General features: G+C 41.0%; 1 protein-coding gene and 1 long non-coding RNA gene across 16 annotated transcripts in view; one reads left to right on the plus strand and one right to left on the minus strand.

Moving 5' to 3' along the window:
• adgrl3.1 (adhesion G protein-coupled receptor L3.1) overlaps nucleotides 1-16820 on the plus strand; it is a 114734-nt gene that overhangs the window by 91581 nt on the left and 6333 nt on the right. For 9 of the 14 annotated variants that reach the window (XM_049721860.2, XM_049721863.2, XM_049721864.2 and 6 more), the window contains 7 exons: nucleotides 819-1028; nucleotides 4813-5033; nucleotides 8408-8474; nucleotides 10009-10100; nucleotides 13226-13394; nucleotides 14580-14756; nucleotides 15202-15295. In XM_049721860.2, the coding sequence (XP_049577817.1) occupies nucleotides 819-1028; nucleotides 4813-5033; nucleotides 8408-8474; nucleotides 10009-10100; nucleotides 13226-13394; nucleotides 14580-14756; nucleotides 15202-15295 (1030 nt within the window). The remainder of the gene's footprint in view (nucleotides 1-818; nucleotides 1029-4812; nucleotides 5034-8407; nucleotides 8475-10008; nucleotides 10101-13225; nucleotides 13395-14579; nucleotides 14757-15201; nucleotides 15296-16820) is intronic. The other 5 variants (XM_049721862.2, XM_049721866.2, XM_049721869.2 and 2 more) reach the window with 1 other exon arrangement.
• Nucleotides 1-16820, minus strand: part of LOC125969610 (uncharacterized) — a 37624-nt gene that overhangs the window by 9698 nt on the left and 11106 nt on the right. The window lies entirely within an intron of this gene.

The following is a 16820-nucleotide window of genomic DNA, read 5'->3' on the forward strand; positions in this document are numbered from 1 at the left end:
TTACTTCAGCTTTCAGTGAGAACTGAACCTGACTGAATCCACCTCTCCATTGCCCCGCCATCATGTCGCAATTATAAAAACCATCAATAGTAGACAAAAATGCAATATAACAGAACACAACTACGTGCCAAGTACATATTCTTGCGCAGTTGAAAATCAATACTCATCTAACAACACGACCAAAACAAATAACTTATAAAATACCGCGTACTCTAGAAAAATGCAGAATTTTAAATGTAATACCGATGTCGTCTTGTCGAACTTTGCTTGCTCTGACCAACCAGTATGGAAAAATGACATCATCATAGGCAAGTGGTCTTTCCCTGTGAAGACGAATTTGATTGGTTCTTAAAACAATAAAATATACGCATATGAATAAAATGTCATGGTACTTCCTTTAAATGTCAATTCACAACAATAAAGGAGTCTTCATAAATCAATGCACAATCCTTTGCATTCATTTTTGCATTCTTTTCTCCTTTTAAAAGTCAGCTGTTGTGCATATGGGCACTCGCCCGCTCAGCCAGAGGGCGAGTGTTATTTCAAAGAGAGGTCACTGTCAGGGCTCGCTTACTTGGCGGCCGTATACGAATGCAGCGTGAGTCTTTCAGCGGCGTATCGATCACGCCGTTGCTGTGTTCAACGCAGATCAGCCTGCCAGCTTGCAGGACACTGATAGATAGAGCCGGAACACCTGTGCAACACTGTAACGCCCTGACTCGGAACGATCAATGACACTCGGCCAGGTTGTCATTTTTCGTTACTTTCATATTCTGTTGAACTAAACCTTTTTTTTTTTGCTTTTGCATTGTTCACAGAAAGCAGACAGCATCCATGACCTCCTCCTGGATGTAATCACCTGGGTGGGCATCCTGCTGTCCCTGGTCTGCCTGCTCATCTGCATCTTTACCTTCTGCTTTTTCCGCGGACTGCAAAGCGACCGCAACACTATCCATAAGAATCTCTGCATCAGCCTCTTCATTGCTGAGTCGCTCTTCTTGGTCGGAATCAACAGAGCAGACCAGCCGGTAAGGACAGACATGCAATATGGTAGCACCGGGCAATCATATTTTACAGAGAAGACCATTGCTGGCGCTGCTGAAAGTACTGCTGTTGTATGCACTACATGGACAAAATACTTAACCTCTTAATTAGTTAATCAATCAGGGGTTGGCCCGGGTGATTTAGCGCTTAACCAATGGGTATTTGTAGCAGTTTATTGTCATCGAACAGGTTTGGATACAGACATGATTGCTGTCTATAAACGTAATGAGGTTATGTCATTTAAAAGACACTTGAATTTAAGATGATTTTTTTTCCCTCAATTTTTTTCATTTTTGTTGCGTACCACAAAGACACATGCAGACATGAAAGGAGAAAAGCTAAAACAAAAAGGCACGTGGGAACACGTGCGTCTCGACAGCTAGTGTCCATTTGACATTTCGTCCAATGTCAAACCATCACCTTGTAGTTCCACGAATATTTCAAATGAGTTACAATGTGTGGTTGTAAGGTGTGGTACAAGGGGAATTAAAATTAAAAACTAAATAAAACAGGTTTCACTTTACCCCTAACCCAGCCAGTTTTTTTTTCCCCCACGGTATAAATCCCCCCAAAATCTGACACTGAAATCAATCTACTAATAAATCCTTTGTAGGCAAATCAGCATTGCATAAAATTTTATTTTAATTGCGCCGACTGAAAAAAATATATATTGAGAAGTAACTAACTGAAGGACCTCTTTCAAATTTAACAGATGAATAATCCCTTTCCTATCAAAGTCAATTTAATTTTTGTCTTTTTAGGACCATTGTATTTTATTTTGAAAAAACTATCCTCAGGCTCTTTGTCCCCGCCATATTGTGTACTCTACATATTGCGGTATGTGCACATGACTATGTATTGACTTTGCCTCTAATAATGTGCTACTTCAGTCCTGCTTCACTTTCCTCCATGAGTCATTCACCCTCAGGTTAGTATGAATATATTTTATGCTTTTTTTGTTTTGTTTTTTTAATCCAAAAATCCATTTGGCTCTGCCAAGAATCTCAATACATGAATTTCAGCTCAACCTACATTTTACAAGCTGCTCCATACGGACACATTTTCCCATTGCTGTTTTATCGTGTAAATTACGTTTGGGATGTAATAGGAATACATCTATGTAATATGTAAATGATGCCTACGCAGCAGCTCTCCTGTATTTGAAATTCATATCAAAACTGAGAATCTGGGTTCATATCCAATAATACAAGATAATATTGAGCAGTTTTATTCTGGGTCAATGTGAAGTGGAATCTGTTCATGGTCGGATTCATCACGCTCACTGATGCAGTGCTTTCAGTTGATTAGCGACAACCAAGGTTGGCCAGAACCTTCGTGAGTCTCAATTGACCAGGCTGACATGATTCCAATAATTTCTGGTTGAAAACAATCATTCATTATGATTTAGACGCTGGCACTTAGGTTGTAGGTTAATTTGGCACGTCAAACACAGTCAATTTGGTGTGTTTTCTGAAGCACTGATTATATAACTTTTGTTTCTTACTGCTGAAAAGAGAAAAATGTAATTTTTTGAGCACCCATAAACTGAATCTACTTGAATTCAGCCAATGTTTCCCAATTTCACATTAAGATCCATATATTACTCTGTGCAGATATAGGTAAAAAAAGCAAAAGTAAATCACTTCTGTTCTTCATTTGCTATGATTCACGTAGCAGCTAACACTAAACCAAAAAATAACAATGCCAAAATGAAGTCAATTTTTCCCAATAAACATCAAAACCGGCAAATAATATACTAAATTGTGCCTATTCACACATCAAGCATAGAGTGTTGTGGTCACTCCCATGACGGCGCAGCTCTCCCTCTCACAGTCCACCGACCTACTTTAGAATGACTAACATCAGGTCTAACCAGCCTCCACGCAGATTACTGCCTTCCGCCGGGCAAGATTCACGCTGGTCCTGAAAATAAAGCCCTATATGTATAAGAAGTCATAAGAGGACTTGTCCAATGCGTCTTCAAATGAGTGAGAAATAATTTTCTCGCCATCGATGACTAAGACTCCTAGTATTGTTCCCCAAATGTTTTATAAAGTGTGACTAATTTCGCCAAGCAAGGTCACTCTGCACCAGCTCTGTCAATAGTTTTGTGCGTCAGAAACATTTATTGAAAACCTTGTGTGACATCTAGCAGCATTTTTCATCTCACTCAATGTCCATTAGAAAAAGCTTCTAATTGTTAATGGCAAAGAGGAGAACAAAATGGTTACACATTGTCTTGTTGAGTTGTGTGCGTCTCTGTGCTTGTGTGGAAGGAGATCATGTGTCTTTCTATGCTTACTAGCTGCCGTGCGTGTGCAGACCACTCTCCCGTTAATTACCGGTGGCTATACGTGACCTCCATTAACATCGTTGGCGTCACTTAGCTTGTAGCTGGTTAAGCCAGTAAATCCATCAGGAAAACCAAATGACTCCGCATAAGCAGCACATCCTTTTTTTTTTTAAACCTGCGCGTGTGTCTTTGTGTGTGTGTAAAAGCAAAAACGTGCCATCGTTAGAAATGGAAATGAGCGACTCCCTGGCTCCCTAAACTCATTGTCTGACAGACATTAGGTAATTGTCTCCCTCTGCAAGCGCTTTCATTATAAAAAGTCACACTTTGAGCGTTTTCATTCAACGAGTCTTTAGATCGCCATGAAAATAATGGCCCAAATCGCGCAGATCATTCTTCCCTCTGCTTCTTTTCTTAAGCACCACTCTTTTCTTCCTTCTTATTGCCTCAATTGTTAATGCTGTTTTAGGCTCCTTGCTTATTTTTTTATTTTCCAAGAGCTCATCTTTTCGCTGCTCTGTTTTTCCTTTTATACATATATAAATATATAACCTGCATATATCTGCCAGATAGTCTCTCTCGCAGGGCTTTTTTAATGTCTCATCATCTGCCTTTCCAATTCATTTTACCTCTTCATCATCTGTCACAATGTGTTGGCGACTGCAATGTTTTGTAAATGCATTCATCATTTTCTGTGGCAAGGTAGTATCATTATTGGTGGGTTTATTTTTTTTTATATACTTCAGATTCAGGAGATTGTGGATGGAATATTTGCTGTAATATTTTGTAATAATTTCCAGAGGAGGATCGTTTACTTAATTTTGCCGGTCTTCATTCGTCAGCGGCCTGTCAGTCCGGCGTTATTTCAAGCTGTATCAAACTAAGCTGTGTAGAAAAAGGCTGATAATGTAATGCGATGTAGTATTTGAATGTGAATCATTCATTTCCATAATGAAACCCATACATAAATGTTTCCATTTTCATTTCAATACATACTATTAGGTATGTATTAGCTAAATTAGTTTCTGCCTGTCTTTTCATTTTACTGCTGAACTATCTAAACTTCCCTTTTTTTTGAACGGTGCGCTTGCCTCGTCATCAAGTGTAAATCAGCGGCTGTGGCGCCAGCTTGTCACTTATATTTTTTCACGGGTCTTCTTTGGGACTTGTTGACGTTGCTCAACGGCTCGGCGAGAAGTGATTCCGTTGTTTGTAATTGTCATTATAATATGATGATTTTGAGTATGCACTGTTTTTCTATTTAGCCTCCCCTGTCGATTCCACGATTGACAACCCAATTTCCAAACCTTCACAATTCCTCCCTTATTTGAATATGATAAAGACTTGAGGATTCTTTGTCACCAAATTTATCTTGCCTTCATTTCAAACTTTCTAAAAGACTCTACAGATATAATTTTGAATATCACATCAATGTTTTGACCGTATTTATTTCTGTGTTTCTTTTTCCTCGCCAGATTGCCTGCGCAGTTTTTGCCGCCCTGCTCCATTTCTTCTTCTTGGCAGCCTTCACCTGGATGTTCCTGGAAGGGGTTCAGCTATACATCATGCTGGTGGAGGTGTTTGAGAGCGAACACTCCCGGACTAAGTACTTCTACCTGGCAGGGTACGGCGTGCCTGCTGTCATAGTGGCCGTCTCCGCCGCAGTGGACTACAGGAGCTACGGCACCGACCGAGTGTAAGCTATACGGAAGGATGATGGGGTGTGAAGGAAGGATGGGATGGAGGGAGTGTGCCTGCTGTCGTTTTGGCTGTGGTACTGGACTCTACAAGCGCTTGAGAAGTGCCACTACAGAGAGGCTGAGATGAGGAAGTAGCAGTGAAGGATGGCGGAATAGCAGCATAGAGAAGTGAGACTGCCTACAGGAGCACAACAATGTGGGAATATTGAAAGGGTGCGAATAGAAAGCTTGGCCTCTTTGTGTGCAGCAGATTTATTCCCCAGGAGGGAGCGCGCTGTCGTCAACGTACATGACGACATTCTCGCGTATGCTTGACTGAATTGCGGCTTGAATCCAAGAGAGGAGGCAGCCAACACGTCGTTCAAATGAAACATATGCATGCAGCACGTGCAAGAGTCAATCTCATGAAAGTTTCAACATGTGTGACCTCTGCCTGGGGAATGAGGTCACCGTTTTATTCATAGAAGCTCATGCACTCACTGGCCACGACATTATATAAAGCTGCACATTAGAATAACATACAACAAAAGAGCTAATCTAGTTTGGTATTTTTGGAAACCAATGCAAGCGGACGTAGCATGGCACATTTAAGTCTGTTGTGCGCCGTTGTGGGCGTGAACAGTTCCACACCAATTGAAATTCCTCGTCAATCCCTTTACATGCGGTGAGCATGAGACACACTGATCATCCTTGAGTTCTCAGACTATTGCGATGGACCTAATGCTGTGGTTTAATTTTACACAACAAACCTTTTCAGAAGAACACTCAAACTTGAACATACATGCTTTTGATTGGCGAGTAAAGACGTGCATTAAAATGAACTGCATGTATTTGATGATAATGCACTGGGAAATATAAGCACTCTGCATGAATGATGCATTTTTCAAACTTAACACGTTTATGTTAAACATTTAAAATCTCTTGCCCGGATGCCTTATAAATAAGTGCTTCCAATGCAGTGAACAATGACAGCACATTAACAAGCTGTTAAATGATTCACATTTTCACTCTGCTGCTCTGGAGACCGTTTGTAAAGTTCAGCTTTCCACAAAGTACGCATCACTCTGTGGAAGTTGAGCAAGTGGATAAGGGTTGAGTCTGATGTTGAAGGTACACCGATGCCACTTAGCTCAATATTTCATCTCTGGATAATCAATAAAACATCAATCTGCATGCCAGACTCCAGCCGAATGTTCACACTGCAGGTTCTTTTGTGGGCTGGCTGATAGAACTCTTTTTTTAGACTATTTATTTTGTTGCACAGGAAAAAAAAAAAAAAAAGAAGACAAAATTACTACAATAGACTTCAGAGTGTTGTCAAAAACCAGCAAGTTTCAAAAACACATCTTAGTTATAATAATATATTTGACGCTATCAGTTTATCACAAGACGTCCATTCACATGAGTATCAAACTAAATCAAAAAGTATGATTCATCTTCCAAATGAAACTTAGCCTGACTGAGCCCAAAATAGTTTTTGTTTTCAAAAGTTAAAATTCCTTGACAGTGTCAATAACAACAAACAGCCTTCATCATCTTAATTAACAATTATTTCATAAAAATAAAACTAAGTGTTTAATTGAAGTCATTACAAAAGTGCTTCGTATAATTCACCAGACACGTCATTAGCTACAACTGAACCATTAAATGTCGTATGCAATTAAAACGCACAACCAGACTCACTCCTTCACTGTATTTATTTTGAATTAGGATTAAGTTTATGTTGGTAGAGTGATGTAAACTGCATCACACAGTAAGCTGTTATAAAAAGTCTCCACACCCCCTGTTCAAATGCCAGGTTTTTGTGCTGTAAAGAAATGAGAACAAGAGAAATAATTTCCAAAATTGTTCCACTTTCAATGTGGTGTCTAATTTGTAAGTCAATTAGGAGGGTAATTCTCTTTTTGAGAGGGGGAGTCAAAATAACGACTGAAATAATATGGTGTGCACAAAGGGGTAGGTTCAACATTTGGAGTGCCTCTAATTTACCCCCTTCTTTTTTATTCGACACCTTTTATTATCATTTTATTTGCAATGTGCAAGTATGCCAAAAGTTGTGGCCAGTTAGTGTAACAACTAGTGTCCCTACTTCCGTCTAAGTGTAACGCTAAAGTACCTTTTGTACAAGCAAAACATGAGTTATGTTCTCATTTATCAACTACCCCCTTGGAAATGGCATCGCTTCTTGCCGTTTTGAACAAAAATATGATACAACGCCCCCTACTGCGGCCCAAATCTCGCTCACGTCTCATAATGAAGGTGGAGAGCAATGGCTTAACGCAGGAGGCCATGGTGGAAGACACAGTGACACAGTGCGGGGCCCCCGTAATGGAGGAGGCACTCTAATGTGGTGGAAATTGAAAGATTAATAATTCAAAAGCAGCTGGCTGTGAATCAGTCAGCCATTTTCCTCCTGTGAAACTTTTTAAGCGTGGAGTTGTAACCCCCTCAGTGGAAGGTATACTTTCTCCTTCTTTGTGCTGCAACTGAGGAAAAGTTTAGGGGTAGCAACATATGCATAGTGGCTAAAGACACTATTCCACTGAACAGCGAATGCTGCGTTCACATCAGAGTTTGTCCGGTTTTCTTCAAGGTCGCAAATTTTAGCACAATGGTCGCCAGGCGTTTGTCAGCAGTGAAAAGAAAAACATGTTCAGAATGCGAGAAGAAAAGTACGGGCGAAGGTCCGGGCGGTCGTTTGGCGAATATTTGCAACCTTGAAGGAACCTTAAAGAGCACATTTGCTTCCTCTGAAAACACTCACAATTGTTCGCCCCACAGTAGTTCATAGTTTGTTTTACTCATGTGTCAGTCTCCATATTGTTCTTAAAAGCTCCAATATAATTATTTGCAACTTATTTTATGGACCCCCAAGCTATTGCTCACAGGCCACCGGGGGTCCGAGCACCCCAGTTTGAAAATCACTGATCTGGCTCACTAGAACAGAATGACTTCTCAACCCCAGACTCCATAAATAGAGTCATCCAAGCCTCTGCATTCAAATAACATATGGTTATATATTTCACCAAGCCACCATGTGGCGGTGTCATATCCAGTATGCATGCCCTTGGGGTGGAGCTAAGGTATATCTATCACAGTTGATCATCTCTTTCCATCTCACCTTCCTTGTGTTGATGTATGTTTGAGCCATGTACTTCCCCTCTTTCACTCCATCATTCCTATATTTGCCACAATTCCTTTTTGTCCTACACCTCTATCATGATGCATTTGAAAGTCATGTAAATAACTTGCTCCCCTTTCCCTCCACAGCGTGCATGATGCATAAGATGTTATCTGCTGGTAAATCTTTGCCAGCCAGCATCCCTCTGAGACATGTTTTAATCCCTCTGCATCTTTCCTCTCTCTTTAGGTGCTGGCTGCGACTGGATACATACTTTATCTGGAGCTTTATAGGCCCTGCTACACTCATCATAATGGTGAGACACACACGCATGTGTTCTCACTCGCAGCACACTTTTGCTTGCCTGCCATATTATTTGCGCAAGCTACGAACATTTAGAGCCGCCGAGACAGAATTCATTGTGCGCTCTGAAAAATGAGATTTTAAACCACAGGTGCATAATGCTCAATAAAATAAAAAGGAGACGTAACCAGAAGATACACAAGTGTGTTGAACGACACCTAGGTTTGATCTGAGAATTTGAGTTATGGGAAATGTAGTGACATTGCCAGCATGGCTCTATTCCTACTCAGTGATGATAGATCTGGTGCGACTTACAGTACGAACCAGAACCTGTGTTTTGTTTGCATGGTAAACTGTTAAATAGTAAACTGCCTGAGTCGAATGTCGATGACAGTTGCTGACTTAAACCGTGTGAGAACGCCAGGTGTCTTAGCTTTAAAAAGAAAACATAACAATCCGTCTCCCCACTAATGTAGTTGGAGGATGACATAAAAAAAAAGGGTCTAGCTACTTTTTGAATTATGTCACTTCAGACAGCGAGGCAATGAAAAATCTCAAAAGCTCAAAGTTCAACTTCTTCTGGCTGTTTGTACAAGCGCCAAGTTCCTAAACTGTGCAAAACAGTTTTAAATGCTACGGGTGCAAAACATCCGTGACACAAATGGCTCACTGCTACTTCCAGTGTCACGCACGAAGTTGCGCCCGCAATTATTTTGACATCAGAGCCCTCATGAATAAGGTGGACAGGCTTGCCTTTTTGACCACGGTCATCTGTGATGGGCTTCAGGTCCCCTGCGGCCCTCGAAAGGATAAGCTGTTGAAAATAGATGGATGGCCGTAATATGTCTCCGCTGGTTTCCGTAATTGTACACTTCACTGGAGATGCTTTATCAAGTTAATTTTTTTTTTAGGAGCATGCAATCAACAACCTTGTGTTTTAAAATGCGTTGTACACAAGCCAAAACTGTTGAAAACTCCTTAATAAAGTGCCAGCAAAGTGCAACACGTGGTATTATTGACATTACATTACTGTCAGCCGACTCTTCTAAGAGAAAAAAAAGCTCGTGTGGTAATTTGTAGGCAGAGTTGGAAATAGAGTCTAGGCTTTTGTCAGACACAGATAAAATACACACATAAATGGCAACAGTAACAATGGCACATGTTCCCAATTAAATGAAGCCAGCATGCACACCGCTGTACTCCGTGCTTGTCTTAAAGTCAGCCTGCTGCCGCTGCTTTCTATCGCTGATCTGACCAAGATTATGAGAGGGGGCAGTGTAGTGTGCAGACTTTACACCCACTGCTAGGCAGACCGCCTCAGAGATGTGGCACAAATACAGCTCTATTAAAACACCAACGGCAACTGTGATAGTTGGATATTCCCCCCAACGGTGATCCTGAATGGATATAATGACTGCAGGATTTTCCGGGGTTTCGGCACATGAAGTCAACTGTAGTGAACAAACTTGTTATTGTTGGCCTTTGCTTGAGAGTGAATTATGTTGGGAACAAAGAGTTAGTAACTCTTATCTCTCTTTGCGTTTCAGCTCAATGTAATCTTCCTTGGGATTGCCTTGTATAAGATGTTCCACCACACAGCCATCCTCAAACCGGATTCTGGATGTCTGGACAATATCAAGTAAGCGTACATTCGGTCCTGCTACCTTCTTATGGTGCATAAAGTTGAAGGACATCAATATTTTACTGTTATTTATAATATAAGACATTTTTAGCAAAAGTGTCAAATGGAAGAACCAGCACTCCAATTTTATTTGAAATCAAGCGAGAAAAGCTGTCCTTGCTCTATGTTGGAATCCACCAACCAGCAGCTTTAAAGCCCATCAACACATTATGCATCGTCTGTCTGACCCATAAAAATTGACTTACTTAAGCAAGTGGATTCACTTGGACAACATCTCGACTTGTTGCTGTTGCCCAGCAACGCCATGGAGGCAAAAGTAAAAAGAAAATGCATTGCTCTTACTGCAAGTAACCTTGAACCTTGCAAATCAAAGTATGTTTTTTTTTTAACTACACCTATCAGCCTATCATTACTTGTAACCTGTACAATCCCGTTCCAGCTACATCAAAGCTTTAACTAGATATAAACGATCAATTGTGAGGGGTAGTAATTTATTTACCATATTTGGTAACTTAACTAGCAGTTTCATCATCATCCAGCTACTCATATAATGATGTAATACATTTTTTAAAATGTGTCTCATTAAAAAAGAATATATATATTGTTGGCATTTTGCTCTGAGCTGCATTTGACCTGTTTGCGCACGGGTGTTCAGCTAAGCTATCTGGATTCTGGCTCCAAATCCGCCGAATAAACCCAAAGGGAGATATGTCTGAATGTGTGACTGTTCCCTCTAATCTAATACCCATTGTCTTTGTATAATTCAACATGTTTGCATGAAATGCATCTCATATTGGTCTGACATCATCTCATGAGGCCTCTTATTGAAAGTCACATTATTATTGTCTGCATATGACCCTCTGAGAACGTTACTCGAAAATATGACTTCATTTCCAACCAGCGCTGTCTGCTTCTGATTCCTAATCACGACTGTGTTATTCTCTCCTTCCACCGACGCGCGAGACAAAAGGCTTCGCTCTAATTTGAACAATATGCCGCTGCTCAGTGACGGCGGGTGCCCTGTCAAAATGCGCCGAGCAATGTTTAAAGTCAATCATGAGATGGTTTGGTCATTTGTTGTTCCGTATAAACACCACTGCTGCTGTCTCCTTTGGCGAAATGGCTGGGAAGCGTTTTAGAAATTAAGGCGCAACCACATGATCTTTCCCTCAGTGCCTTTCAGGGGGATGTAATCAAAAGGCCTGAGGAAAGATTAAAATCAAAGCACACTTTAAAGAATACGGCACTTTCGGATCCCCCCCATCCACCCACCCTCTGTGTTATTTTAATGGACTTCTCTCTTTCCCCCTGAATATGCTGAAGGTTGAATAGATTGTAATCAAGTCGGCTTTATTAGTCATGTCTCATTTCCTCGTTAATCATAACTGTGCCCTTTTTGTCTCATTCCTTTTTGTTTTCTTTGTTTCTTTAATTTCAAGAGATCATACGTCGTCTTTGGTAAGGCCATTTTCTAATCAAGATACCCCGGCAGACATTTTGATTGGTTTGCCTGTGATTTTGATGTGCCTCTAGAAGCAGCCTCATAGTCCTTAATAGGCCCAGTCGTGTCGACTCATCTCCCTGGAATATGAATTACTTGAACGTGTGTGACATTTGTGAGCTGTTTCTTTGACCCATATAACTCGCCCGATGTGCTGTTGAAATGTTACAATGGTTAGATGCGAACGAGGGGAAGCAGCTGAGAGGCTGACTTAAGGGAGTACCAAAGGGAAATAGTGGGGGGGGGCATAGAAGGAAGGAAAAAGAGGGATGAGTGTGCTTCTTTATTGGAGAGGGTCGGCAGACGGACTTTATTGGCGCTTATGTCTCGGCTGAATGGTGCCACGGAGGGCAACATCAAATCAATCACCTCAGTCGCACTCACTTACTCTCCCTTTTTGCCTTCTCCTCCTTCCTCTCCTAATATCTCGCTAATATCCTTTCCTCTATCCTCCCTCCTCATGTGTCTGTATGCCTTCCATGAGAGGTGATCACTGCCCAGTCAGCCAATCGTATTAGAGGCCATTATCTAAGCTTGTGGACCAGAAACAGTGACCTTTTATAGGGGAAATGTCACTTTCTGATGTCCCTCAACCTACATTCAACGGGCAGTATCTATCCTCACACAGGATGTATACAGGTCTTGAGTAACCTTCTATTATGGAGTTGGCCCACACTCGTTTTATGCAAGGGAGGCCCACTGGATTTTACAAAGCAGCAACCAGCAGTTTGCATTGAAGAAGAGAGCAGAATTTACAACAGAGCAAACTGAAAAAGTAAAATTTGGTGCTTTAAGAGCATGGAAACCTTTTGAGCTGAAAAGTAAAAGAAAATCCCTACTATACAGGAAATGACTCAAGTGAGTTTTCCCAGGCTGGCCTCCATATGGCTGCATAGAAGAAGAATATGAACAGGAGGAAGTTAAAAAGATTCGGAGCAGGCTATTAAAAAGAAAAATGTACTGCAAGTAAAATAAAATGAAGACCATATTAACAAGCTTATTTGGGAAGCAGCGTGTCGCTCGGCCATTGATCTGTATCACTTGTCCTTTCTATTGTTTTTTTTTTGGGGGGGGATAATGTTTAATTGACAAGGCACAGAGTGCAGCGTGAAGGAAAGGAGCCCAAGAACCTGGAACCATGATAATGAAAAGCAGTACAGAAAATGGATTGATGTCAAATAATGATTGGAACTTCAGCTTGAAAACGTCTATAAGATTTGATCCTACAAAAGACTTCAGGATTTGGAAAAAAGTCTTGCCGATAGTGCTGCTATCAGCAAGGTCATGGCCTCTCTGCTTCTCCACATCTGTGGCATATGATGCCTCCTGTTAGAGGTAGATACTATGGTTGGTTTTCTCCATCCAACTTTGTCAGGGATTTCGGTGAACACCCCTTCCTCATCCTTTCCTCTGCCATTAGGCCGAAGAACATTTCTGATCGAGGCAAGAGATAAGGTTAGGCTGAAAAGTACTGTAGGTAATAGGTGTCCGTTTTCCACGGCTTCTCCTGACCTTTACGTAGCCACATTAGGAGAATCGTCATTCTTTTCAAAGACCGTAGTATATCGAGTGCAACATGAGTGGAAAAAGCTTCTCCTTACAGATCTTCCTTTTCCTTTAGGTCTTGGGTGATCGGGGCCATAGCCTTGCTTTGTCTGTTGGGCCTCACTTGGGCTTTTGGTCTGATGTACATCAACGAAAGCACCGTCATCATGGCATACCTTTTCACCATCTTCAACTCGCTGCAGGGAATGTTTATCTTCATTTTCCACTGTATTCTCCAGAAGAAGGTGAGTAAGAGAGGAATGAGAACAGTGATCATGACGCCCAAATAACATCCGATTGTGAATCGGTCTCTCAGTTGGTTTAATTATTTAAATTATCGATTAATCCACTACTAATTGACTATCAAATGCATCAGTAATTATTTTTTTTAATAATTAATTGTTTAGCGGCCTTGCTAAAGTTTTCTATTTCTTTGGAATTTCGGCCTTTTAACGGGAAATATTTTTGGATTTCTATAGTCCTCTCCATCATAGCAGACTCCAGGAGAATATTCTGTCATATTTCAGCCTCCCACGCCTTGGAGAATAGAAGACGATAAAACATACCCAATACTCTCTAATGTGGGGTCAATCCCATCGAGGCTTTTGAGTTTTCCATGCGTTGATCTGTGCGTGTCTGCATGTGAGTGCGAGTGTGTCCGAGATCTACTTAAGGTATGTGTTAGGCCATCAGATCAAGTGTCTAGAGAGATGTCCTTAAAACCGTGCTGAGGTTTTCTTTGGCTGCGGCCCAACATGGTTTCTCCCGAGATGCTCGCCACGCAGCTGTTCAAACAGAGCATGCGGCAAAACACGGCCGCCAATCCAACAAGCTTGTTAAAAAGCAATTACACTACTATTTGTTCTAACTTGATTAGGATCTAAATGCAGATGTTTTTGTGTGTACAAGTGCATCATATGACTCCTGGAGGAATATAGCCATCAGAAATGCACTAATAAAGTCGGGTCTGCGTTAATGGGGGAAGTTATAAAACTAATCCGTTAACACCCATATGCTGATGGAGTCGATGTTTGTTCAAGAAACCTCAGCAAGAAAAGCAGTTCACGGGGTAATATATCAAATTAAGCCGATGTTATTGTTGTCCCGGCGAAGCTACGGGATGTGACCACAGTCCGCTCTAGTCGGTATAGGTTTCTTGTCAGTGCGGCACTAGGCACATTTGTCAACCAATGTTCTACTAAATGTTTTTATTTGATGTTCAAAATGCGCAAAAAGCACAGATGGTAGAAAGAGAGTCTCATCAATGTTTGTTTAAATACTAAGCCACAATTGGCAGTTAATCTTCAAGCTTTCATACGACGTGTACATAATTTATGAGGAGACTAACTGCAGTGAAAGATCAGCTGGTTTGTTATTCTATCCGATAAACTACTGCGGTAAAAAAAATAAAATTCCAACCTCGTGTGTAGGTACGTAAAGAGTACGGCAAGTGTCTGCGTACTCACTGCTGTAGCGGCAAAAGCGTGGAGACTTCCATCTCCGCCTCCAAGACCACCACCTCTCGGACTCCTGGCCGCTATTCGACGGGCTCACAGGTGAGCTTACCTGCCTGCACACCTGGACGCTACAGCACAGCAGAATCTCAGGTGAGACAGCTGCACGCTATTGCGTTTCACTTTCAACTGTAGATCCAATTTGGCACATTGAACTCATTTTAGTTAAATACACACATGGAAGATTTGAGTTGAAAGTGGAGCTAGCCTCAGCCTTGACTCACAGCTGTGCCAGTACAGTACATGCCGGCAAACTGTTTTGAAGTGTAAATGGAATAGACGGGTGGTTATTTTTCCCCCCCTCTACCTATTATCTCTTTGCCGCTTTTCGTTCTGCCTATTTGGACACCCTTCCGATGCTAATTGCCCATTTTTGGGCGCATCACTTTCATATTTGTTTTTTGTGCGCATTTGTTTTAACTTGACTCACCACTGTTTTTCTTTTCTCTTCATGGTTTTACCTTTTCTATTCCAAACCACTTCCTCCTCCATCATTTTTCCGTCCCCCCCCCCCCCCCCCCCCCCCGTGTGTGTGTAGAGTCGAATCAGGCGGATGTGGAATGACACCGTGAGGAAACAGGAGTCTTCTTTCATCACGGGAGACATAAACAGCTCCGCTACGCTTAACAGAGGTAACCGTGGGATACCACACATTTGCATCCCCATCACTGTCAATGTCTCCTTTTTGTCGGTCGCAGAAGGCTCAGCTATCATAAACTGTCATTTAGTCAAGTGGTAGGAACACATGCATCCCAGAACGTAACGCTCTGCTCAACACCAGACCCGTTTTTATTCAACATCATACGGTATTTTTTGAAAAAACTCCCAGGACTGTATGCATTTAAAAAAATGCTTCATGTAATATTAGAAAGTTTTCATTTTGGTGTCATCTTGATCCAACTTTATTTCTCACCCCGCACAACCTAAAAGTCAATATTCTATAGCAGTGGTTCTTAACCTTTTTTATACAAAATAATGAATCAGATAGTGTAGATATATCGACAAATTCAAACTGTCACAATCATAAAACCTAGCATTACCAATATTAGTGATTTTAACAATATGTCTGCCTATCAATATTTAAAATACTTCACAATTAATATTATTCTCTTTAACTATATGCTATCCAGTGAGAGTCATTAACACAGCAAGCATATAGTATTCCCTTTGAAATTAATGAGCAAAATGCTCACAATTGCATTCTCATCAGGACTTGCAATTTATGCTCTTGAAATTATGCAAACCTCACAGTTCATACTTAATTGCTCTGTATGACTTTAATTGCATTACAATTTAGACATTCTGCTGCTTTCTCATTCCTACATTTCAATACTTACATATCAGCAAAAGCTTCAAATATCCCTTATCGAATATAAATAACACCTCCTTCGTGCTTCTAACCACTTGTGAAATGCATAAGAACATTTACGATATCCTGTAGGTTATTGTGGTCCTCTTTTGTGGAGGCAGACCTTGTTGCAGCTCTTTTATTGGACCTTTACATTGTACAGATCGACCCAATGAAGTGTCCAGTGAGTGCATGTAACAGATACGTCTCGTATAGTTCACTGCATTCAGTGATATCTATTGCCGCCCCTCCGGCGAAGGTCAAAGCAGTGCTACAAAAGGAAGTGAGTGTCATCCAAATGGTGAAATATACTCGCACCTCCATTTGTTAGTCTCAAAGTTGAGGTGTGGCTGGCTTTTCCTCCGGGCCACTAATAAGCTGTTAGCATGACATATTGATGCTAAAGCAGACACGGAGTGTCAGCGTCTGAATTATCGCGCACTTAGTGAAGGAAGTGTTAGCATCCCCCCCCCCCCCCCGCTTCCAAACACATCTACTCTTCCGTGTCCTTGTCACACGCAATGTACACTAAATCCTGTACTGTAAGATTCAGAGAGCTGTTTAACCAACACAGTGTAAATTCTTGGACTTAGGAAATGACATGTTAAGATTACTTTTTGGCAGAGTATTTAAAATTTTAGAATTAGGTCCTACTTTAGCTGTTCCATCCAATCCATAATACTGAATACAGATTATTCTAAGTAAAAATGAGATTATACAATCTAATATTTTTAAATATGAAATGGCCCATTTGAAAACTTTGTCCTTATATATGGCGCACCGGACTATAAGGCGTACCATTAATGCAT

Source organism: Syngnathus scovelli, chromosome 5 (assembly GCF_024217435.2).
Source record: "Syngnathus scovelli strain Florida chromosome 5, RoL_Ssco_1.2, whole genome shotgun sequence".
Lineage (NCBI taxonomy): Eukaryota > Metazoa > Chordata > Actinopteri > Syngnathiformes > Syngnathidae > Syngnathus > Syngnathus scovelli.